General features: G+C 40.3%; 2 protein-coding genes across 4 annotated transcripts; one reads left to right on the top strand and one right to left on the bottom strand.

Moving 5' to 3' along the window:
* Positions 1 to 1793: 1793 nt before the first annotated feature.
* Positions 1794 to 6019, bottom strand: casp9 (caspase 9, apoptosis-related cysteine peptidase). 3 transcript variants are annotated; one of them, XR_013657226.1, is made up of 11 exons: positions 5665 to 6019; positions 5362 to 5572; positions 5238 to 5285; positions 4225 to 4280; positions 3967 to 4143; positions 3801 to 3890; positions 3441 to 3491; positions 2837 to 2984; positions 2575 to 2780; positions 2346 to 2455; positions 1794 to 2253 (listed from the first exon to the last, which is right to left on the bottom strand). XR_013657226.1 is itself a non-coding variant. In XM_011476822.3 (11 exons), the coding sequence occupies exons 1-11, from the start codon at positions 5794 to 5796 to the stop codon at positions 2149 to 2151; spliced, it is 1317 nt and encodes a 438-aa protein (XP_011475124.1). In that variant the 5' UTR covers positions 5797 to 6019; the 3' UTR covers positions 1794 to 2148. The 3 variants fall into 3 exon arrangements, 2 of the variants coding, with proteins under 2 accessions (XP_011475124.1, XP_011475125.1); XM_011476822.3 differs by having other exon boundaries at positions 2575 to 2763; XM_011476823.3 differs by lacking the exon at positions 3441 to 3491 and having other exon boundaries at positions 2575 to 2763.
* A 560-nt stretch (positions 6020 to 6579) lies between these two features.
* On the top strand, positions 6580 to 14735 carry LOC101158105 (DnaJ (Hsp40) homolog, subfamily C, member 16). The gene is made up of 14 exons (XM_004070318.4): positions 6580 to 6746; positions 6818 to 6884; positions 6959 to 7283; positions 7358 to 7542; positions 8541 to 8645; positions 8725 to 8883; positions 8961 to 9091; positions 9174 to 9357; positions 11132 to 11311; positions 11392 to 11468; positions 11580 to 11660; positions 12945 to 13028; positions 13102 to 13272; positions 13356 to 14735. Exons 1-14 carry the CDS (start codon positions 6580 to 6582, stop codon positions 13804 to 13806), a joined length of 2367 nt encoding a protein of 788 aa, XP_004070366.1. The 3' UTR covers positions 13807 to 14735.
* Positions 14736 to 17226: the final 2491 nt, after the last annotated feature.

Below are 17226 nucleotides of genomic sequence, written 5' to 3'. Positions count from 1 at the left end.
TGAGGAGCCAAAAAGAACTCAGAGGAGTTGAGAAATATTAACCGTTTGCAGGTTTTCCGTGAATTTGATGTTTTTGTGAAACTAGGTATACAGCAGCTGAGCTAAACTGAAGAACAGACATTGTTTCATGTATGTTGGACTTCCCCAATCAACATGAAAATGATACATTCAATAGTTTTTTTTAAATATATGTACAAAACGTTTACCACAAAAGTTACTTTAGTCTGTTTTTGAGTAGAGTAAATATATAAGTATACTTTTTAAAACAATGGCTTTTAATCAGGCTTCATTTCAACACAGTAAAAGTACTTCAAGTACTTATTTTCTTGAAGTCTGTTCTGCCCAAAGATGTCATGATGGCTCAGGTAAAAGTTTTCTCATCAGGTTAATCTGACTGCGATCTGTGGTTTTTATTGAACTCTAGTGGCGAAAGATCGAATTACAGCTTTTCCAAACACCTGCAATGTTTGTGATCTTTAACACCTTCACCTGCAAAGCTTATCCCTAGGATCCCATTTGATCATGTTTTATACGCTTAGACTCTAAATATGCATTTTCAAAAGTAAGCAAATTATATTAGAAGTGAGGCAAGTCATATTAAATTGTGGAACCAAGGATTGTTTCACTGTCATAAAAGTGACAGTTATACTTTCCTTAGAAAAGAAAAAATAAGCACTTACAGAAAAAATAGTCACAACTTACTACCAGATTAGTAGCTTAGCTCTGTGGTAGAGTGTCTTCCCTGAGAATGGAAGGTTATGAGGTCAAATCCATGGTTGAGTCCTACCAAAGACCAAAAATGGGACCCAATGTCTGACTGTCTTCAGCTCACTGCTCCCCCGGAGGAGGGCTCAAATGTGGAGAGCAAGAATGGATAATTAATGGGACTTTAACTTTGTTAGCAACTCAAACAAAGTTGCTCAGACAAAAATTGTAGATGACAATTAAACACATCTTTCAACAATATAATGGCATTTTTTTTTCCCAAGAATAACCATAAATTATTATTGTAATACCTACATTGACACTAATCCAGGTTAGAATCCTAATCTTGAACTAACTGATATTAAAGGCCCACTCTGATCACTTTTTAATCCATTTTTAAAATGTTCCCAGTCTTCTTTTCCTTATAATTATGCCGATTTCAGGCAAAATAAAAAAAAACTGCTGTTTTCTAGAACATAGTTTCTGCAGAGCAGCAGGAGAAACTCACTTCTCAGTTGTGGGTGGGACTGTTTGCATTGTGCAACCCTGAGCCCTCTTTCCCTCCACATAACTGAGAGCTCTCTGTCTACACGCTCTCCTGCTATCTTACAACCCCCTAACAACCACAACCTAACATTACCAGTGTAAAAAAAAAGGTGTGCAATTACGGAGCTATCCAGCTGTACAGTTTAGAGCCGGATACCAGCTCATACGTGGACAAAAAGACGCACGTGGGTCTCGTCGTCGACAAGCGGATGAATCAGAATGGAGGGCAGCATTAAGACTCTGGCCCCGCCCATTACAGCTTCCACATCATAACTAAGAGCTTTTTCAAATGACCTTGCTTTGTCTGCCCTGATTCAAGAAAATTTCAATAAATAAAAACTCAGAAATGCAATTTTAAGATTATTTTCTTTACATAAGTTATCCATCATTATACAAATCCCACAAGATGTTAAAAACACAATTTCCAGAGTGGGTCATTTAGAATGTGTGTAAAGATGGGTTGTTGATGGATATGTTTGTTCTGCAGTTTGTGTGAGTTTATTCAAAACAAGTTTAGATCAATAAACCATTACAAAGAGAGATTCAGATGCTTTAGCATTTATTTTGAATAATACACATGAAAACAGGCAAACACTTCCTCAACATCTACTTATTTTTTAGAAAATGACATTCAGGAATCCCCCTTTATTCCCTCATCCAGACAACTGTTGCACAGAGTATATGACAGTAGAAGGCCATTTACATCCATGTATGGATATGTGCCCTTTCAAAATAACACCCACGTCACAAACATCCATTAAGAAATTCCAAAAACACTTGAAGGCATTTAGATAACAGGATTCTCTGGTACAACGTGACAAAAAAGTCCATTTCTGGGTGCATGCACTATGCAAGAAAAGGGGTTTGCCTTTATTCTGTAGCTGTTTTGTTCTCCCGTTACTCTGAGGTTTGGAAGTAGACGTGCTTGCGGAGGAAATTGAAGGAGCCAGGCATTTGTTTGTAGAGGCCTTTTGCAGAGTTTTGGGAAACCTTATCGTTTACCTAGAAACCAACAAATTCACAGTCAGACACATTTCATCTCAACTGAACTGAAGATGCGAACCCACTCCTATGCTGGTATAAGAGATGCTCACCAACGTCAACATTGTTGTCAGGTCTAGAGTTGCAGCATGTTCCTCGAGAATGTTGTCCAGAACCTCCACATACCAGGATCCTGAGACTGTAGCTCGCCAGGAAACGTAGCCTGTGTCCATCCAACAATGAAATGAATCAAGATAAGCAAAGCTTCGAGCTGCCTGAATATGAATTTAGACAGTTACAACGGTACGTGCATAAAAAACGGAATAATGAAAGGAAACAAACCAGGGAAAGTAGAGTAAGAGACCAGGATGTCGCTGGGGGTGGGCAGCGTTGGTATGGCATCAGTTTCATCCGACGTGCTCAGAGACTCGCTGCTAGATGAAAAAGGAATGGCGTCTGTTTGGTCCCCATCTCCACCAATGGAGGGTTTAGCCTCATCAGGGGAAACCTCAAAGCCAATGTCCTTTTCCCCTGAAACAAAAAAATCCCTAAGGCCTTCAGTGTTTTTGTGTGGCTTTGTAACATGTTTTTTGGTGTTACTTACCTCCACCACAGGCCTGGATGAAGAAAATTTTGGGTTTGCTTTGTAAGGAGGGGCAGTTCTGGCCATTGAGGTAGTTTGTGATTTCCTGAACTGAGACGTGATTTCCATCCACACCGTAGACCGCACCTGGGAAGCGGTTGTGGCTCACCTTCAAAGACAGAACATGAGCATTTGAATTCTGTCTAAGTTTAGAGAGAAATGTCTCATAGAAGTAAAAAAAATTCTTGGCCTTTGTCTATTGCATTTTAATTAAATATAAATTCTGATGAAAAGAGTATTTTAGTGTTTCACAGGGGTGTGGTTATGATGAACTCCTCTCTGAGAAAACAACCTTTTCTTGACCTTTTGACATCTAATCCAGAACTGCTAAAGAAGGAACTTCCTTTCCCAATCATTTGGAGAAGAATTTCTTTCAGTCTCCAGGGTTTGTTTAAGCATGTGTCTTGTTTTTTTTTTTTTGCACTTTCATTGATTTGCCTTTTGGCCTCTGCTTATTTGAAAAGGACAAAGGAATCCTTGTGCTTGACAGAACCTCGGACATCAACTTGAATGCCACTCATTTGGCAAATTGTCTACATAATAAATTGTTCCCTTTCTATCGTACCTGGTCTATTTCTATCCAGCTCCCAGCTGATCTGATCTTGTTGTGGCGGACCTGCATATAGCAAAAAGTAATCAAGCAACGTGTGAGCATGTTCCATGTCAAAGTCTTGAAGGCATGGCAATGGAGTGGAGCAGGAACTTTTGGACTACCGATTGTAGCACCTACATCCCTGCTGCCAGCTTTTTCCTACAGCATTTCTTTTTCCTCTGCTACTGATTCATACCAAGCTGAATAAAGAACTACTCAGTAATGCAATTCTAAGCTTAATTTTATTTCTATATGTCCTCCGTGATGAGAAAAATGCCACGACGACATGTTAAAAACGCCAAAAACACAAAGTAAAAACAGGAGACGCCTCACCTCTGTCCCATGTGAGAGTATGACGACCACACAGCAGTCGTAAATGGAATGATCCTTCCTGGACAAAGCTGACAGCTCAGATTTGATTTGCTGAAAGAAAGACACAAGTGAGCATCTTTACCTTTCAGAACGTTTCAGACCCAGAAGAAGCAGAAAGGACTCTCACCCTTTGTTTCAGATTTGTCCGGACTTCCACCACGAAGTTAAGCGACTTGAATCGTTTCTCTAGCTTGTCACAGTCCACGTTGGATCCTTTGCGAATGCTGAGCTCAGTTTTTGGCTCAAATTCCACGTTGTTTATGATAAGACAAAGACCGCATGGCCTGGCATCCATCTTATAGTACTGACACACAAGCACACCATATGTTATTTAGATCAATTATGCTGGAAACACAGCTGCATGTGGATGATGAAGGCTGCTCACCTGGATGCTGTCCCGTCGTGGTCGGACCTCTGGCCCCTTGAACACCTCGTCAGGTGCTGTAACAACAAAAGATAAGATAAGATAAGATATTCTTTATTGATCCCACATTGGGGAAATTCAATTGTATGAAATTGTATAAAATCTGGTAAACAAACAAACAAAAGGATCCAACATGGTTCCACATAGAACTTAAAGTCCCCCTCCGATGAAAATCACGTTTTTTGAGTTTTTAAATGTACATGTGTTTTTTTCTTATGAAACAGAGCAAATGTATTTAAATCATTTCATTTTAGCATTTCTGAGTATTTCTCCTTTTAAGTCGTTGTCAATCAAACTGTCGGAGAGACGCTCGGTTTGAATAATGAGCCGTTGTGATGTCATAATAGCCAAGGAGCGCATAGGCATTGCGTAAGCTCCCTGATCTGCCCCGTCCAGCGTGCACAAGCTCAGGTGCGGCAGAAGAGGAGATGGCACATTGCTGCTTGTACGGCGTGAATCATGTTCGGTGTGAACGCAGCTTAGCCGTAACTTGTAATCCTAAACTTAAGCCTTCCTCTGGATCCGTGTAGCAGAGCAAATAATAATGATACATTTTTTATTATTATTTTATTAAACTGGTACACACGTTCGTGTTGTCATTGTTCCGAAAGCGCGATTTGGAATCAAAAATGTCACTTTTCACTTTATCGCTAAAGAGAAACTTGTGAGAAGAGAGACTGTCAATCAGTATCATTGATCCCAAGTGTGTCAAGCTTGTCCCTCTTGCAGGACACAGTTATCATCATCAAAAAGGCGGGATCAAGGGCGGGGCTACCGCTCAGCACCACTAGCCACGCCCATGAAGAGGAGATTTTGGAGACAGAGGTTTAGAATGAACATGAAATATGGCGTTTAAAGATATTTAGGTTGTGGGATTGTGGGAACACTACTGGGAACGTTTTTATGAAAATAAATAAAATACATGAAAATGTTATGGGGGACTTTAACACCCCCACCCCTCCTCTCTCTCTTACGTGGACTAGGTTGGGTCCTGGGCTTCTTTGGAACAGCATCTTCAATGTCTACAGTACAAAAGACAAATAAATATTATTTCTATCAAATAAGTGATCAAACTGGACTTTGGCAGAGCAGACTTACAAACTGGATGAGGCTGGATTAGAAGGTATCCCGCCTCCGTGGATTTCCCAGGCTGGAAATGGACTCTTGGAGCTGATTTCTGGAGTAGCTCCAGCAGATTCTGCTGACCCGTGACCCGAAGGCCCTCCAGAAAAGCCGAAAACGCCTCATTCCCGCGGGTCTCTAAGTCCTTAACCAATTTTCGGGCCTGGTCCCGTTTGGTCTCACAGTTCTGTCGGCCAGGACACATTTTTTTAAATTGTTTGTTTTTTCAACAACAACAACACTAAACAAGAGACACTAACATTAGTGGTAGAAACCTACCTTTATGTCGTTTATCATGCTTTGGGTGAACACGTCTTTTCTAAGGAGAACATCACAGAGGTCCGACAGGTCCAACTCCTTTACCAGATGAACTCGGTTTCGGCGAAGGATCCTTTTGTGTTTTTCTTCCATTTCCTTCCACACGAACGCCTTACTACCAATACAGAATCAAAAACAAATTCCGAAAATGTTTTAATATTCAACCCAGAGGCGCGTTTTTAAGGATATAAATTCGTTAAAAAGAAAGCTTCTTCGCATCTAGCTTGTTTTCGATATATTTATGCCTATGGTTGGTTTTCCCCCGAAGTTCCATCAGCCACTTCCTTGTTTACATCATCACCGCCTGTGATAGGCTAGCTCATGGGTACGTTTGATTTCAGTACCGGTGTGTCTCTGTGACTGTAGGGGGAGAGCGGTGCACAAATCCAATCTATTCCCGGCTCGATAAAACGTCAAGTTGTAACACAGAGGTGTTTAAGATGTCACAGAACGCTATTGCATTTACTATTTTTAGCTCTATGCTCTTTTTTTCCTAGAGCGGTTTGCCCCGGAATATTGGTGATTTGTGGCCGAACATACCCCGTGTGTGTATCTCTGGATAGCCAGCATCGTGGAGCTTGAGAGGACCAAAACCACCCTAATGTGGCGTAGAACCGGCGGACTACCTTTGTTTTTGGAGAACATAAACAACTGGAGCAGACGCAGTCCTTAAAATGCGTTTTATTCTGGAGGAAAGGCAACATAGCCACAGGCGGCATTGCCAGTGTTTTTGTGGTTAGCATGTTATTATGGATGCTTCCGCTCTGGCATCATTTGAGTGGAACAGCTGTGCAGATGTGGAGGCAATCCAAAATCCGTGTCACGATGTAGAGGCGTTTTCTGGTGCGAACTGATCCGCTGTCGTGAGGGGGACCGATGGGGGGGTCAAAGATGACCCTGGCTGTGGCCGTGGTCCTGGCGGTGCTGCTGACGCCACCAGCTCGCGCTGCATCTGAGATGGACCCCTACAAAATATTAGGTGTGACCAGGAGTGCAAACTCAGCTGAGATCAAAAAGGTCTACAAGCGACTTGCAAGAGAATGGTAAATATATTTTTGATGGGACAACTAACCAGTTTGACATGTTCAGTTCAAATGAGCCTCTGTTTCTTCAGGCATCCTGACAAAAATAAAGATCCAGGCGCTGAGGATATGTTCATCAAGATCACCAAATCCTATGAGGTTAGTTCTGGTTCAGGTGGGTTTGACCATTTGTAGCAGTCATGCCTGAAATGTGTGCATCATCTCCAATCCAGATCCTGTCCAGTGAAGATAAACGGGCCAACTATGACCGTTATGGGCAGACTGATGACACCCAACCGTATGGCAGCGGTCATTATGGCCATCGCCATGACAACTTCTACTTTGATGAGTCCTTCTTTAACTTCCCGTTCAACAACAAGAACCAAAGAGACTTTGGCGACAACAAGTACACCCTTCACTTCAACCACTACATCAACGACGTGGTTCCTGACAGCTACAAGAGGCCCTACCTGATAAAGATCACCTCCGATTGGTGCTTCACCTGCATCCACATCGAGCCTGTGTGGAAAGAGGTGGTGCAGGAGATGGAGAGTCTAGGTTAGAGATGAGGTCTCCTGTCATGCATGAACTCATATGGGTTTAGATCATCCGTGGATGCCTTGTCTTTGCAGGTGTTGGGATCGGCGTGGTGGATGTAGGCTATGAAAGACGGTTAGCCAATCACCTCGGTGCTCACCGCACCCCATCCATACTTGGAGTCCTCAATGGCAAAGTGACATTTTTCCATTATGCTGTCGCAAAGGAACACTTGAAGCAGTTTGTAGAAGACCTTCTTCCTCAGAGGCTGGTGGAGCAGGTACATACGTGTATGTGGGGAGGGACAAACATGTTTTACACAGATCTAAAGACTTACAGAACAGCATAGAGCTTTAGATGATTTGCGGGTTTAATATTCTGTCCCAGAATTATAAAAGTAATTTTTCTTTGTTACTGCACCTTTGAACAAAAATGTTGCCCCCACCACATTCTTAAAAACTCACCAAAACTTGCCTATTACCCAGGAAAAATGAATTTTTTGACATTGTGAAAAACACCTTAGTGGCCATTTTGTGGCAAAGTTTAAAATTAAGAGATTTTTCACATTTTGGCACAATAAGGGAAAATAAAACTTTTTGTTTGAGTCATCTTTAGGATATTTCACACACACCTCACCAGGTTAAGTTTCCAACCTCAACCGAAGTTTCGCTGACTTTTGATCCCAAAAAGAGGAGAACATCTTGAATTTTTCAAAATAAGAAATCACCTCAAGTATCTTCTTCAAATATAAACTCCTCGTAGGTATTTTGATCTATTGCCTCATAACTCCTTGAGCGTCATTGGGAAGCTACTTGGAAATAAAGCATCTAGAACAGCGTTAGCTTGGCAAGCTTGCAAAAGTGGTTACTCACAATTTTTATCGGAATATTGTGAAAATTTAATGCAAGTCCTTTGCTTAAGCTGAACGAAACTATAGGACACACAATCTAAATATATTGGGAATGTGGGATAACAGGAAATTTCACTGGCCAAGGAAATCCAAAAATTCCCTTTTGCAGATTCTTTTAAAAATGATATAGGCCTGTTCATCAACCCCAGGCAACCGCAAAATAATATGGTTGCTATGGAGATAAAAGGCTGCCATTATGAAAATAAAAACGTTTTTTCATGAATTAGTCATGTGCAGCTCTGACCAGGGGGGCAGAGGGGGAGAATGAGGAGGATGAAGCATCCAATGAGGGCGAGTAGAAAGGGGACCATGGGGCGGATCATTCAACGCTGCCTATTGCTTTAATTTTTATTATTTTCATATTTCAGGTCAATGATAAGAATGATCAGCAGTTCCTGAACAGCTGGCATGACCTCAACAAGCCACATGTGCTGGTCTTTGACCAAGTCCCTGTTGTTCCCCTTCTGTACAAAGTAGGTTGTTATTATAACAAAAACGGGCATCAATTTCAATGAGTGCAAACGTCATAATCCTTTGTTTGTATCTTTAAAGCTGACAGCCTTTGCTTATAAAGACCATCTGCAGTTTGGCTATGTGGACCAGGGCCTCACAGAGACGGCCGATCTGCAGAAGCGCTTCAATATCAACACTTACGCTCCGACCATTCTGGTCTTCAAAGAGAACATCGACAAGCCCGCTGATATTATACAGGTGAGACAAAGTAATAAGCAGGCTTTAAGAATTCTTGTTTTCCAGTTTTTCTCCTCTAACATCTCGTGTTTTAACAGGCCAAAGGACTGAAAAAGCAAATAGTTGACGAGTTCATGTCCAACAATAAGTTCCTCCTTGCGCCTCGACTGGTCAATCAGAAGCTCTTTGATGAACTGTGTCCCGTCAAGCAGTTTCATAGACGCAGGAAGTAAAAATCTAAACTTCCTTCCTTCAGATACAAAACAGTTTAAAATCCAAATGTCTTCTATTAAACTGTTGTCTCTTCTCAGATACTGTGTTCTGCTCATTACTGGTGACGAAGACATTTTTGCTGCTGGGAACCAGGAGTTTGTTTCTTTCGCATCGACCAACACTAAGGAAGTTGTGAGGTTTGCTTATGTGTATCAGCGGCTGCAGCAGCCTCTGTGTGACGTTCTCATGCAGAGCAGAGACGGCTCACCGTCAACAGCACAGGTATGCTGCCAAATGCCCAGCAGAGTCAGATGTAAATGCAGGAACCGTGGTGTCGTTTGCTACTTTCCTGCAAAAAAAAAATAAGGAAGACCACTCTTTAAAATCATTATCTGAATGCAGAAATAACCAAATAGCTTTATTGTCATTGTAGAGGTACTATGAAAGTTAGCAGCATTTTCCTTGTGCTAGACTGCAAGAACAAGATATACGAGTAACAAACTAAGTAAGAAACTAATTAAATACATTCTATTGCTATAGCAAAATTAAAATGCTAATTTTTGCCTAATTTTAGGGCAGTGACAGTCTCCTACCCCTAGTTCTTGTTTCCAATGACTTGTATCGCCTCCTAGAGGGCAACAGGTCAAAAAGGTGACGTCCAGGGTGGAACTGTCCTCGGTGAGAGCGGTGGATGTGGAGCAGCGACAAGCCGATGATCTTCTCTGCTGTCTTTACAACCCTCTGCATCCTATTTTTCTCTGCCTCAGTGGAGTACAGTACCACACTGTGATGGCGTTGGTCAGCAGAGTCTCCATGCTGAAGTTTTAAAAGGTCACCAGCAGCTGGACGTTTAATGAATAATATAGTTCATCAGAGGTTTCCTTACAGATGTGATGAACTGACTTAAGTTAGAATTCTGAAGGTTGTTTGGTTCTAACATTTGTACTACTTTTAAAAAATAATCAACATTAACCTAAAAAATAAAAAAATATATATATGTATGTATATATATATATATAAAGACACATGTGCATGCACATACAAAAATACATGTTTACTAGTATAATTACACTTTACAAGTATTTAACATTTTAACAATAATTTACGTTTTTTTACAGTATTATAAATCTCAAAATCATTTTTAAAACATTACATAACAAGGGGTAACACATCCAGCCTTTTTTTTAATTTGACAAAATATGTAAATGCAAGATAAAATAAGCAAACTACAAGTTCAATAGTTTTTATTTAAAAAGTTATGACTCACATGGCTTTTATTAAAAATGTTGCCATAACCAGCAAATAAAAAGCGTCACAGTATTGCACAAAAAGTTGTTTTGAAGCTGTTGCAATCAGGAAATGATAAACTGCAGGAAACAAATAAGTCTGCACACGATTGCCAAAAGCATAATACGAGATCAAAACATAACATTCTAATTACTAAACTTTATTTTAGTTATCTGTTAATTTTCTTTTTAAGTATTTTTTCTCATAATCAAAATCAGAGAGAGAGTAATATTAGAATAAAGAAATTAGGCCTAAAAAGAGTATATTCATTTTTAACTTTTAGTGTGTTTTATTGTCTTCAAATTAAAACTGATAAAAATCAATATTCAATTGGAGGTTTGATGTATTTAGTTTTTAGTTTAGAATTTTGACGAATTTCTTTAAGAATGAGAAAACTTCACTTTTCAGGCTGTAAGCCAACTTAGTCATTTATTTGCACAGCTTACTCTCAGAAAACATGGCGAGTTTGATGTAGCCGTGTTGCTTTCATTTGAACTCTTTTAACATCTATTTCTTCAGATTCTTTTGTAGAATTCATATTTTTTACTTCCATTTGTTGCAACTGTAAGGCTTCTTTGAGAGAAAACATGCAGTTATCAAATAAAAAAAGGGAATCTAGTTTTCACAAAAGCATTTTTCATGTTGACTTGTTCCATTATCAGTCACAAGGTTTAAAGTGATTTAAAAATCCTTTTGCTCAGTTTGTTTTGAAAAGGGGATTGTTCTTGTTTTTCTTCATCTTCATTCCTGGTTGTGGATGTGTGGGAAGGTGGTGATCCTGGAGCGGCGGAACACTGCAGGGAAAGCCTTGTTCAAGCCGGTTACTCCTTGGAATGGGAGGGAGGAGGAGAAACAGCTTCTCCTGGAGGAGCTGGACCGACTCCAGAAGGACCCCTCCATCCTCATCCATGATGCTGTTCTGCCTGCACTCAACAATGAATTCGCCTCAGTATGTTTCTTCTCAGTGAAATTCCCCTTTATAAAATAAAAGTTACATTTTTGGGTAATTATAAGACTTTAACTCCGTAGATGTTTGTAATCCGGTGGATCTATGCATCATACGATTACCTCTCTGAAGTCATCGATGATATTCTACATAACAACTGGTAGGTTGTGGCATCTTTAGACTAAGAATTTCTAACTTTACAGTACAAAGTATTTTCTCAGTCGCCACTTACTGTTAAACCTCTTATCCTCCTGTTTCTGTGATGACTCAGGCGTGAGATGATGCCTCTTCTCTCCCTCATTTTCTCTGCCTTGTTCATCTTGTTCGGAACTGTGGTCATCCAGGCCTTCAGGTTGGTTGATTCATGGATTCCATGTTTATTTCTGTATCGGAAACCAAAAGAATGTGAAGAAGCTACATTAACAATTTCTTATTTATTTATTGTGTGATTGTGCAGTAGGATTTATTTAGGAAAATTACCAGATTCTTTCCTCCACATCAGTCTCTTTACTTAGATCCACTCATTTCTTCAAGTGGCTTCTCTAGTCTGTATCTTAATTCTAAATTGAAACCTCTAAGCAAGCAAAGTTAAACAAAAAAACAAATGTCTTTTGAGAGTTGCTTTCCTCAGTGTTAAAGAGCCACAAAGTCAACTTCAAAATAAAAGAAAGCTGCAGACAATACCAGGAATCCGACTTAAATTATGGCTTTATTGAAACAGGTTGTTCCCGCGCACCAAACCTTTCTAATATGCAGCGACCGGTTCTATAATGTAACAAGGTCGCTGCCAAAATAGTTGGAAACACGGTGGATTCACATTGATCAATATAAAATACCATTTCTTATGCCAGTTATATCATTTAATTTTGTTGTATTGATCCACCACACCTTAGAGGCCAGTCCATTAAAATAATATTACACTTTAAACCGGTGTGCAGGGCTAACAAGGCTGGGAACCGCTTAAATGGACAGTTATAGATTTTACGTGATTCTCCATTATTGTGTAATCTTAAATTGCTCCAATTACATTGCATTATGAGACTGCATAACTTTCAACTATGTTTAAAGCAGCAAATGCAGAAAATTTTGGGCAAGCACCATTTTTGTTGCACTTGTATTGTTAGGTTGGCGGTGTGAGGAGCTGTAAGCTAGCGGGAGAGAGTATAAACAGAGAGCTCTTAGTTATGAGTGATGGGAGGATAGGTGGGATGCTCTTTGGCACTGGCCCCGCCCACAACGCAGAGATGAATTTCTAATTAATCATTACCGCTCTGCAGCAAGTATGTCCTGGAAAATGACACTGTTTTTTTAATTTTGGTTAAAAACGGCATAATTATAACTAAAGCTTTGAAAATAGATCAAAAGATGATGGGAGTGGGCCTTTAAGGAAAAGTTCTATACAGCAAAAAATAAACAATGCTCAAAATCATCACTCGGCCTCAAAATCACGAAGGACGTTGGCTAAAAAACTCATAAAAACAGAGATGATAAAAAGAGGTCTCTGGCTTTACATTGAGGAAAAACAGCACGAAATGCTGTACAAACATGGCAAATTGCACAACATGGCAGAAAAAAAATATTTAAGTGCCTTTCTCTTTCTGTTTACGTTATTTTTATGTTTTCTGTGTCCATGTAGTGATTCTAGTGCCGATCAGCTGGTGAAACTGACGGGGAAGGATGGGACTACAGCAGAAAATGGGTCTTCAAGTAGCACCTCAAGGCAAGAACATCCTGCATTTCTTTTTTGAATTTCAGGTGTTTATGATCTTTGTTTATTTTGCTTACTTCCTTAGTCGTCCACCTAAAAAGAATTTCGTGGAGGTGACGGAGCTGACGGACATCACCTACACGAGCAACTTGGTGAAACTGAGGCCTGGACACATGAATATAGTCTTGGTGCTCACTGACGCCTCGAAAAACATCCTCCTGAGCAAATTTGCAAAAGAAGTCTATTCTTTCACGGGGTGAGCTTGACAGAGTGGATGGAGGGAAATTTGCCTTGCTTACGTCTTGATATTTGAGTCATTTCTCAATCCCACTCTTCCAGGAGCATGACTCTACATTTCTCCTTCCTGAACATCGACAAACACAGCGAGTGGATGAACACTCTGCTGGAATACGTTCAGGATGCCATGCAGATCGAGGCAGACGAGGAGGAGGACGGCGGGAACCGCAAGATGGACTACACTGGCCACGTGCTGGCTCTGAACGGCCACAAGAAGTGCTTTTGTCTGTTTAAGCCCGTGTACACCGGGGAGGACGTTGACGGAAAGCTCTCCGAGGATGAAGGGGTGACGTCAGGGGGGAGGTCCAGGGCCAGATCCCGTGACGATCACCCCGCCCGTAAATCCAGACGCCCTCGCAGCACACCCACCCTCCAGATCCACCACAAATTGGACCGCCTCGGCTTGTGGATGGAGAGACTCATGGAAGGCACATTGCCCTGTTATTACGTCCAGACCTGGCCTGGCATTGACAAAATCACCTCCAGTAAATAGACCGAGGCGGATTCATTTTTTCCACGCTTTTTTCCACAAATTTTAAAAAAATCCACATTTGAGAGGTAGAGATTTCCTTTAGGAGATGCTGATATTTCAGATTCCTCTGAGCTTAATGCATGCTTTTCTCTGCGATTGTTGGTAACAATTATTTAGGGAAGCCTCTACTGCTTCAGCCTTTTTAAAGCTAAAATCACTGTGGCCACCTCTGCTCCTGCCTGTCCTGCTGTCACTTCCAGTCTCACTAAGAAAGAGAATGTAAAGACGGACTCGATGCTTCACCTGTCAATATAGTTTCAAAGCCTGGAGGACAAAGAAATGGGATTTTCAGTTTCGTGTTTTCACCCACCTCCATGCGGCTGACCTAATTCTCGACGACAGGTTGCTGCTCTTTGCACAAAGTAAAAGTCCTCAACCATTTCAGATGTTCAACAAGCCGTTGTAGAAAACCTCTGTGGATTAAAACTGTGAGTATGGATGCATGACACTGACATTTAGCCTTTTTTATGCATCTAAGCTAAACTTTTTTCAAAGGATATGTTCTTGGTGTGGAATTTCTTGTGCAATACACTGTTGTCATGATAACACATTTTACTTTAAACGACAAGATGTGTGCATTTCCGGATAGAGTGAAGGAGAAAAAAAAAAGTTTAGGAAGCTTTTATGCGTTCAACCAACTTCAGTAGCTTCATGTAGCAAACTGTAAAAACCTGTGTGACCCTGTCAGAGCATCTTCTATCCACAACAGAAAGTGTATGTTTCAATGCACTAAATATCAATTTGCTGAACCTTGTGGGTGTAGTTGTTTAGGATATTTATTCTCTTGCAGGATGTGAGTTTAAAAAAAGAAAGTTAGGTCTTTTTCTCCATTTATGCTCTTGCTGGTTGTTCATGTTCAATAAAAAGAATAACTTGTGAGATGACTTTTACTTGACTGTGCTTTGGTGTCTGATTTATCTTTTACAGGAAGTGCATGCAGCGTTTCAAATAAACATGACGCAGTCTCCTGTTGGGAAAGAGCTGCTGAGATTGCAGTGAAAACAACAACAAAATTCCATGGAAAATGAATAACATTTGAAAAAGTCATAAATAATTTCCACTGACTTTCTGTTAAGACAGTTATAAATGAGAGGTAGCTGCGTTTTTCGATGAACTCAGAGTGTATAAAGAGGTAGAACTGAACCAGGAAACTCTTTACACAGAAACAGCAAAACAAATGTTTGTGATGGAAAAACAATTGATGTTTAAACCAAAAAACAAAGTATATTGATAATATAACTAAGTTTTAGAATATGTTTTTAAATAACACTTAGATTTTATCTAAGGTCTATTTGGGGACTTACTAGAACACTTAGTTTTGGCTTTGGTTTTGTGCTTTATCCTTTTCTTTTTGTTGGGTTTTACCTTCATGTACACCCTTATAAGGAATTGGAGCCGAAGAGAGAGGAGGAACTGCAAATGACTTTATTTCGACCTACCATTGTATTATTACCACAAATTTGCTACCTTTGTTTTAGTGCAGAAATGATAATTGTCTTTGAAAATTTAAAATAAATATTAATAACTATGTATCATTTACAGAGCATATGGAACATATTCAGACCCCTTTACATTTTTGTATAATTGCAGCCGAATCGTGAAAGTTCCATTTATTTATAGACAAAAAATCTGAAAATCACATGGTCATTCATCCCATTTCCCCATTGCACCCCTTTGAGCTAGAACAGCCATAAGTAGTCTTGGAAATCATAAAAGATGTTTGTCATACCTGGATTTGGTCCTCTGCCCTTCTTCCTTGCAGATCCTTTCCAGTTCTGTCAGGTTGGATGATGAACGTTGGTGCACAGCCATTTTCACGTCTCTCCAGAGATCCTCAGGTGGGTCAGGACTCTGGCTAAGCCATTCAAGAACAGTCATCACAGAGTTGTTCTAAAGGCACTCCTTTGTTATTTTAACAGTGTTCTTTAGGTCACTGTCTTGTTGAAAAGCTCCAAAATATCTCTAACATTTATCTGTCCTTCAATTGCAACCAGTCATCCTGTCCCACAGACCCCCCTAAAATCATGATTCTGCCACCACCATGTTTCACTGATGGGACTGCATTGGGCGGCTGGTGATGAGCAGTGCCTAGTTTTCTCCACACACACACACACACACGCACGCACACACACACACACACACACACACACCCACACACACCCACACACACACACCCACACACACACACACACACACACACACACACTGCTAAGAATTATTAACCTCAAAAACATACATTTTAGTCTCATCAGACCTTAGATGACCCCACCCTTGCATTGACCATGACAAAGGTGGATAAAGGTGGAAAGATTTCCTGTAATCCATGGACACCAGTGAAGATCACAAATCATTGAAGAAAAAAGTTTCAGCGCACTGTCTAGTGGGTCTAGATGACCCAACTCCCAATGTTTAAGTGCCTAGGATAGCACAAGGGCTAATAGTCTGGTAGTCCTTCAATGTTTTTTTTTCCGTTTATTTGTTTTGGCCAAACTATGCTGGCTTTCATATGTCTCAGACGGAGACATATGAGACATAAAGTCCCAAATGATGGAGAGCTGCAGTGATAGTTGACTTAGAAGAACTTTCTCCCATCTCCGTACTTCAATTCAATTCAATTTTATTTGTAAAGCCCAAATTCACAACAACAGTCGTCTCGATGGGCTTTGTAACAGTAATTGAAAAAGTAATACATAAAATCAAATACTTCATCTCTTGAGCTCAGCCACAGCTATCCTTTGGCTCTTCTCCCAAGATTGCTTAGCTTTACTTGGACGACCAGGTCTTCCAGGAGTCCCAAATGTGTTCCATGGAATGAACTTTTTTTTTTTGACCTTGGCCAGACCTGTGCCTTTCCACGATGTCTCTGAGCTCTTCTGACAGCTCCTTTGACCTCACGATCCTCATTTGCCCTGACACACCGTGAGCTGTAAGGTGTGTAGACAGATGTGTGGCTTTCCTAAGAAAGTCCAATCAGTTAAACTAAACACAGCTGGAATCCAATTAACGAGTAAAATCATCTCGAGGAGAATTAGAAGAAATGGACTACATGAGAGTTGAATGTGAATGTCATATCAAAGGGGCTGAATACTTTCAGTTTGCTTTTATTTTAGATATGCAGAACATTTCTATTTTGAATGTCAATATAGGGCTCTAAGTGTGCAGCATTGGGGAATAAAAAGAACTTTCCTGATTTTGGCAAATGGCTGCAATAATACAAAGAGCGAACAGGTCAAAGGGGTCTGAATAATTTCTGTATCCACTAGACTAGAGTTTTCTTTTTAAATTGTATTATTGTCCTGGACTTGGTTGGATCTTGGTCATCAATCTGTAGTGTTTTTATGCTCCACAAGAGGGAGCTTTATGCACATGTAAAATATTGGT

This window comes from Oryzias latipes, chromosome 7, assembly GCF_053564925.1.
Source record: "Oryzias latipes strain Hd-rR chromosome 7, Olatipes_Hd-rR_3.1".
Lineage (NCBI taxonomy): Eukaryota > Metazoa > Chordata > Actinopteri > Beloniformes > Adrianichthyidae > Oryzias > Oryzias latipes.
Note: the sequence above shows the minus strand (reverse complement) of the source record. Positions and strands in the feature narration are given on the sequence as shown.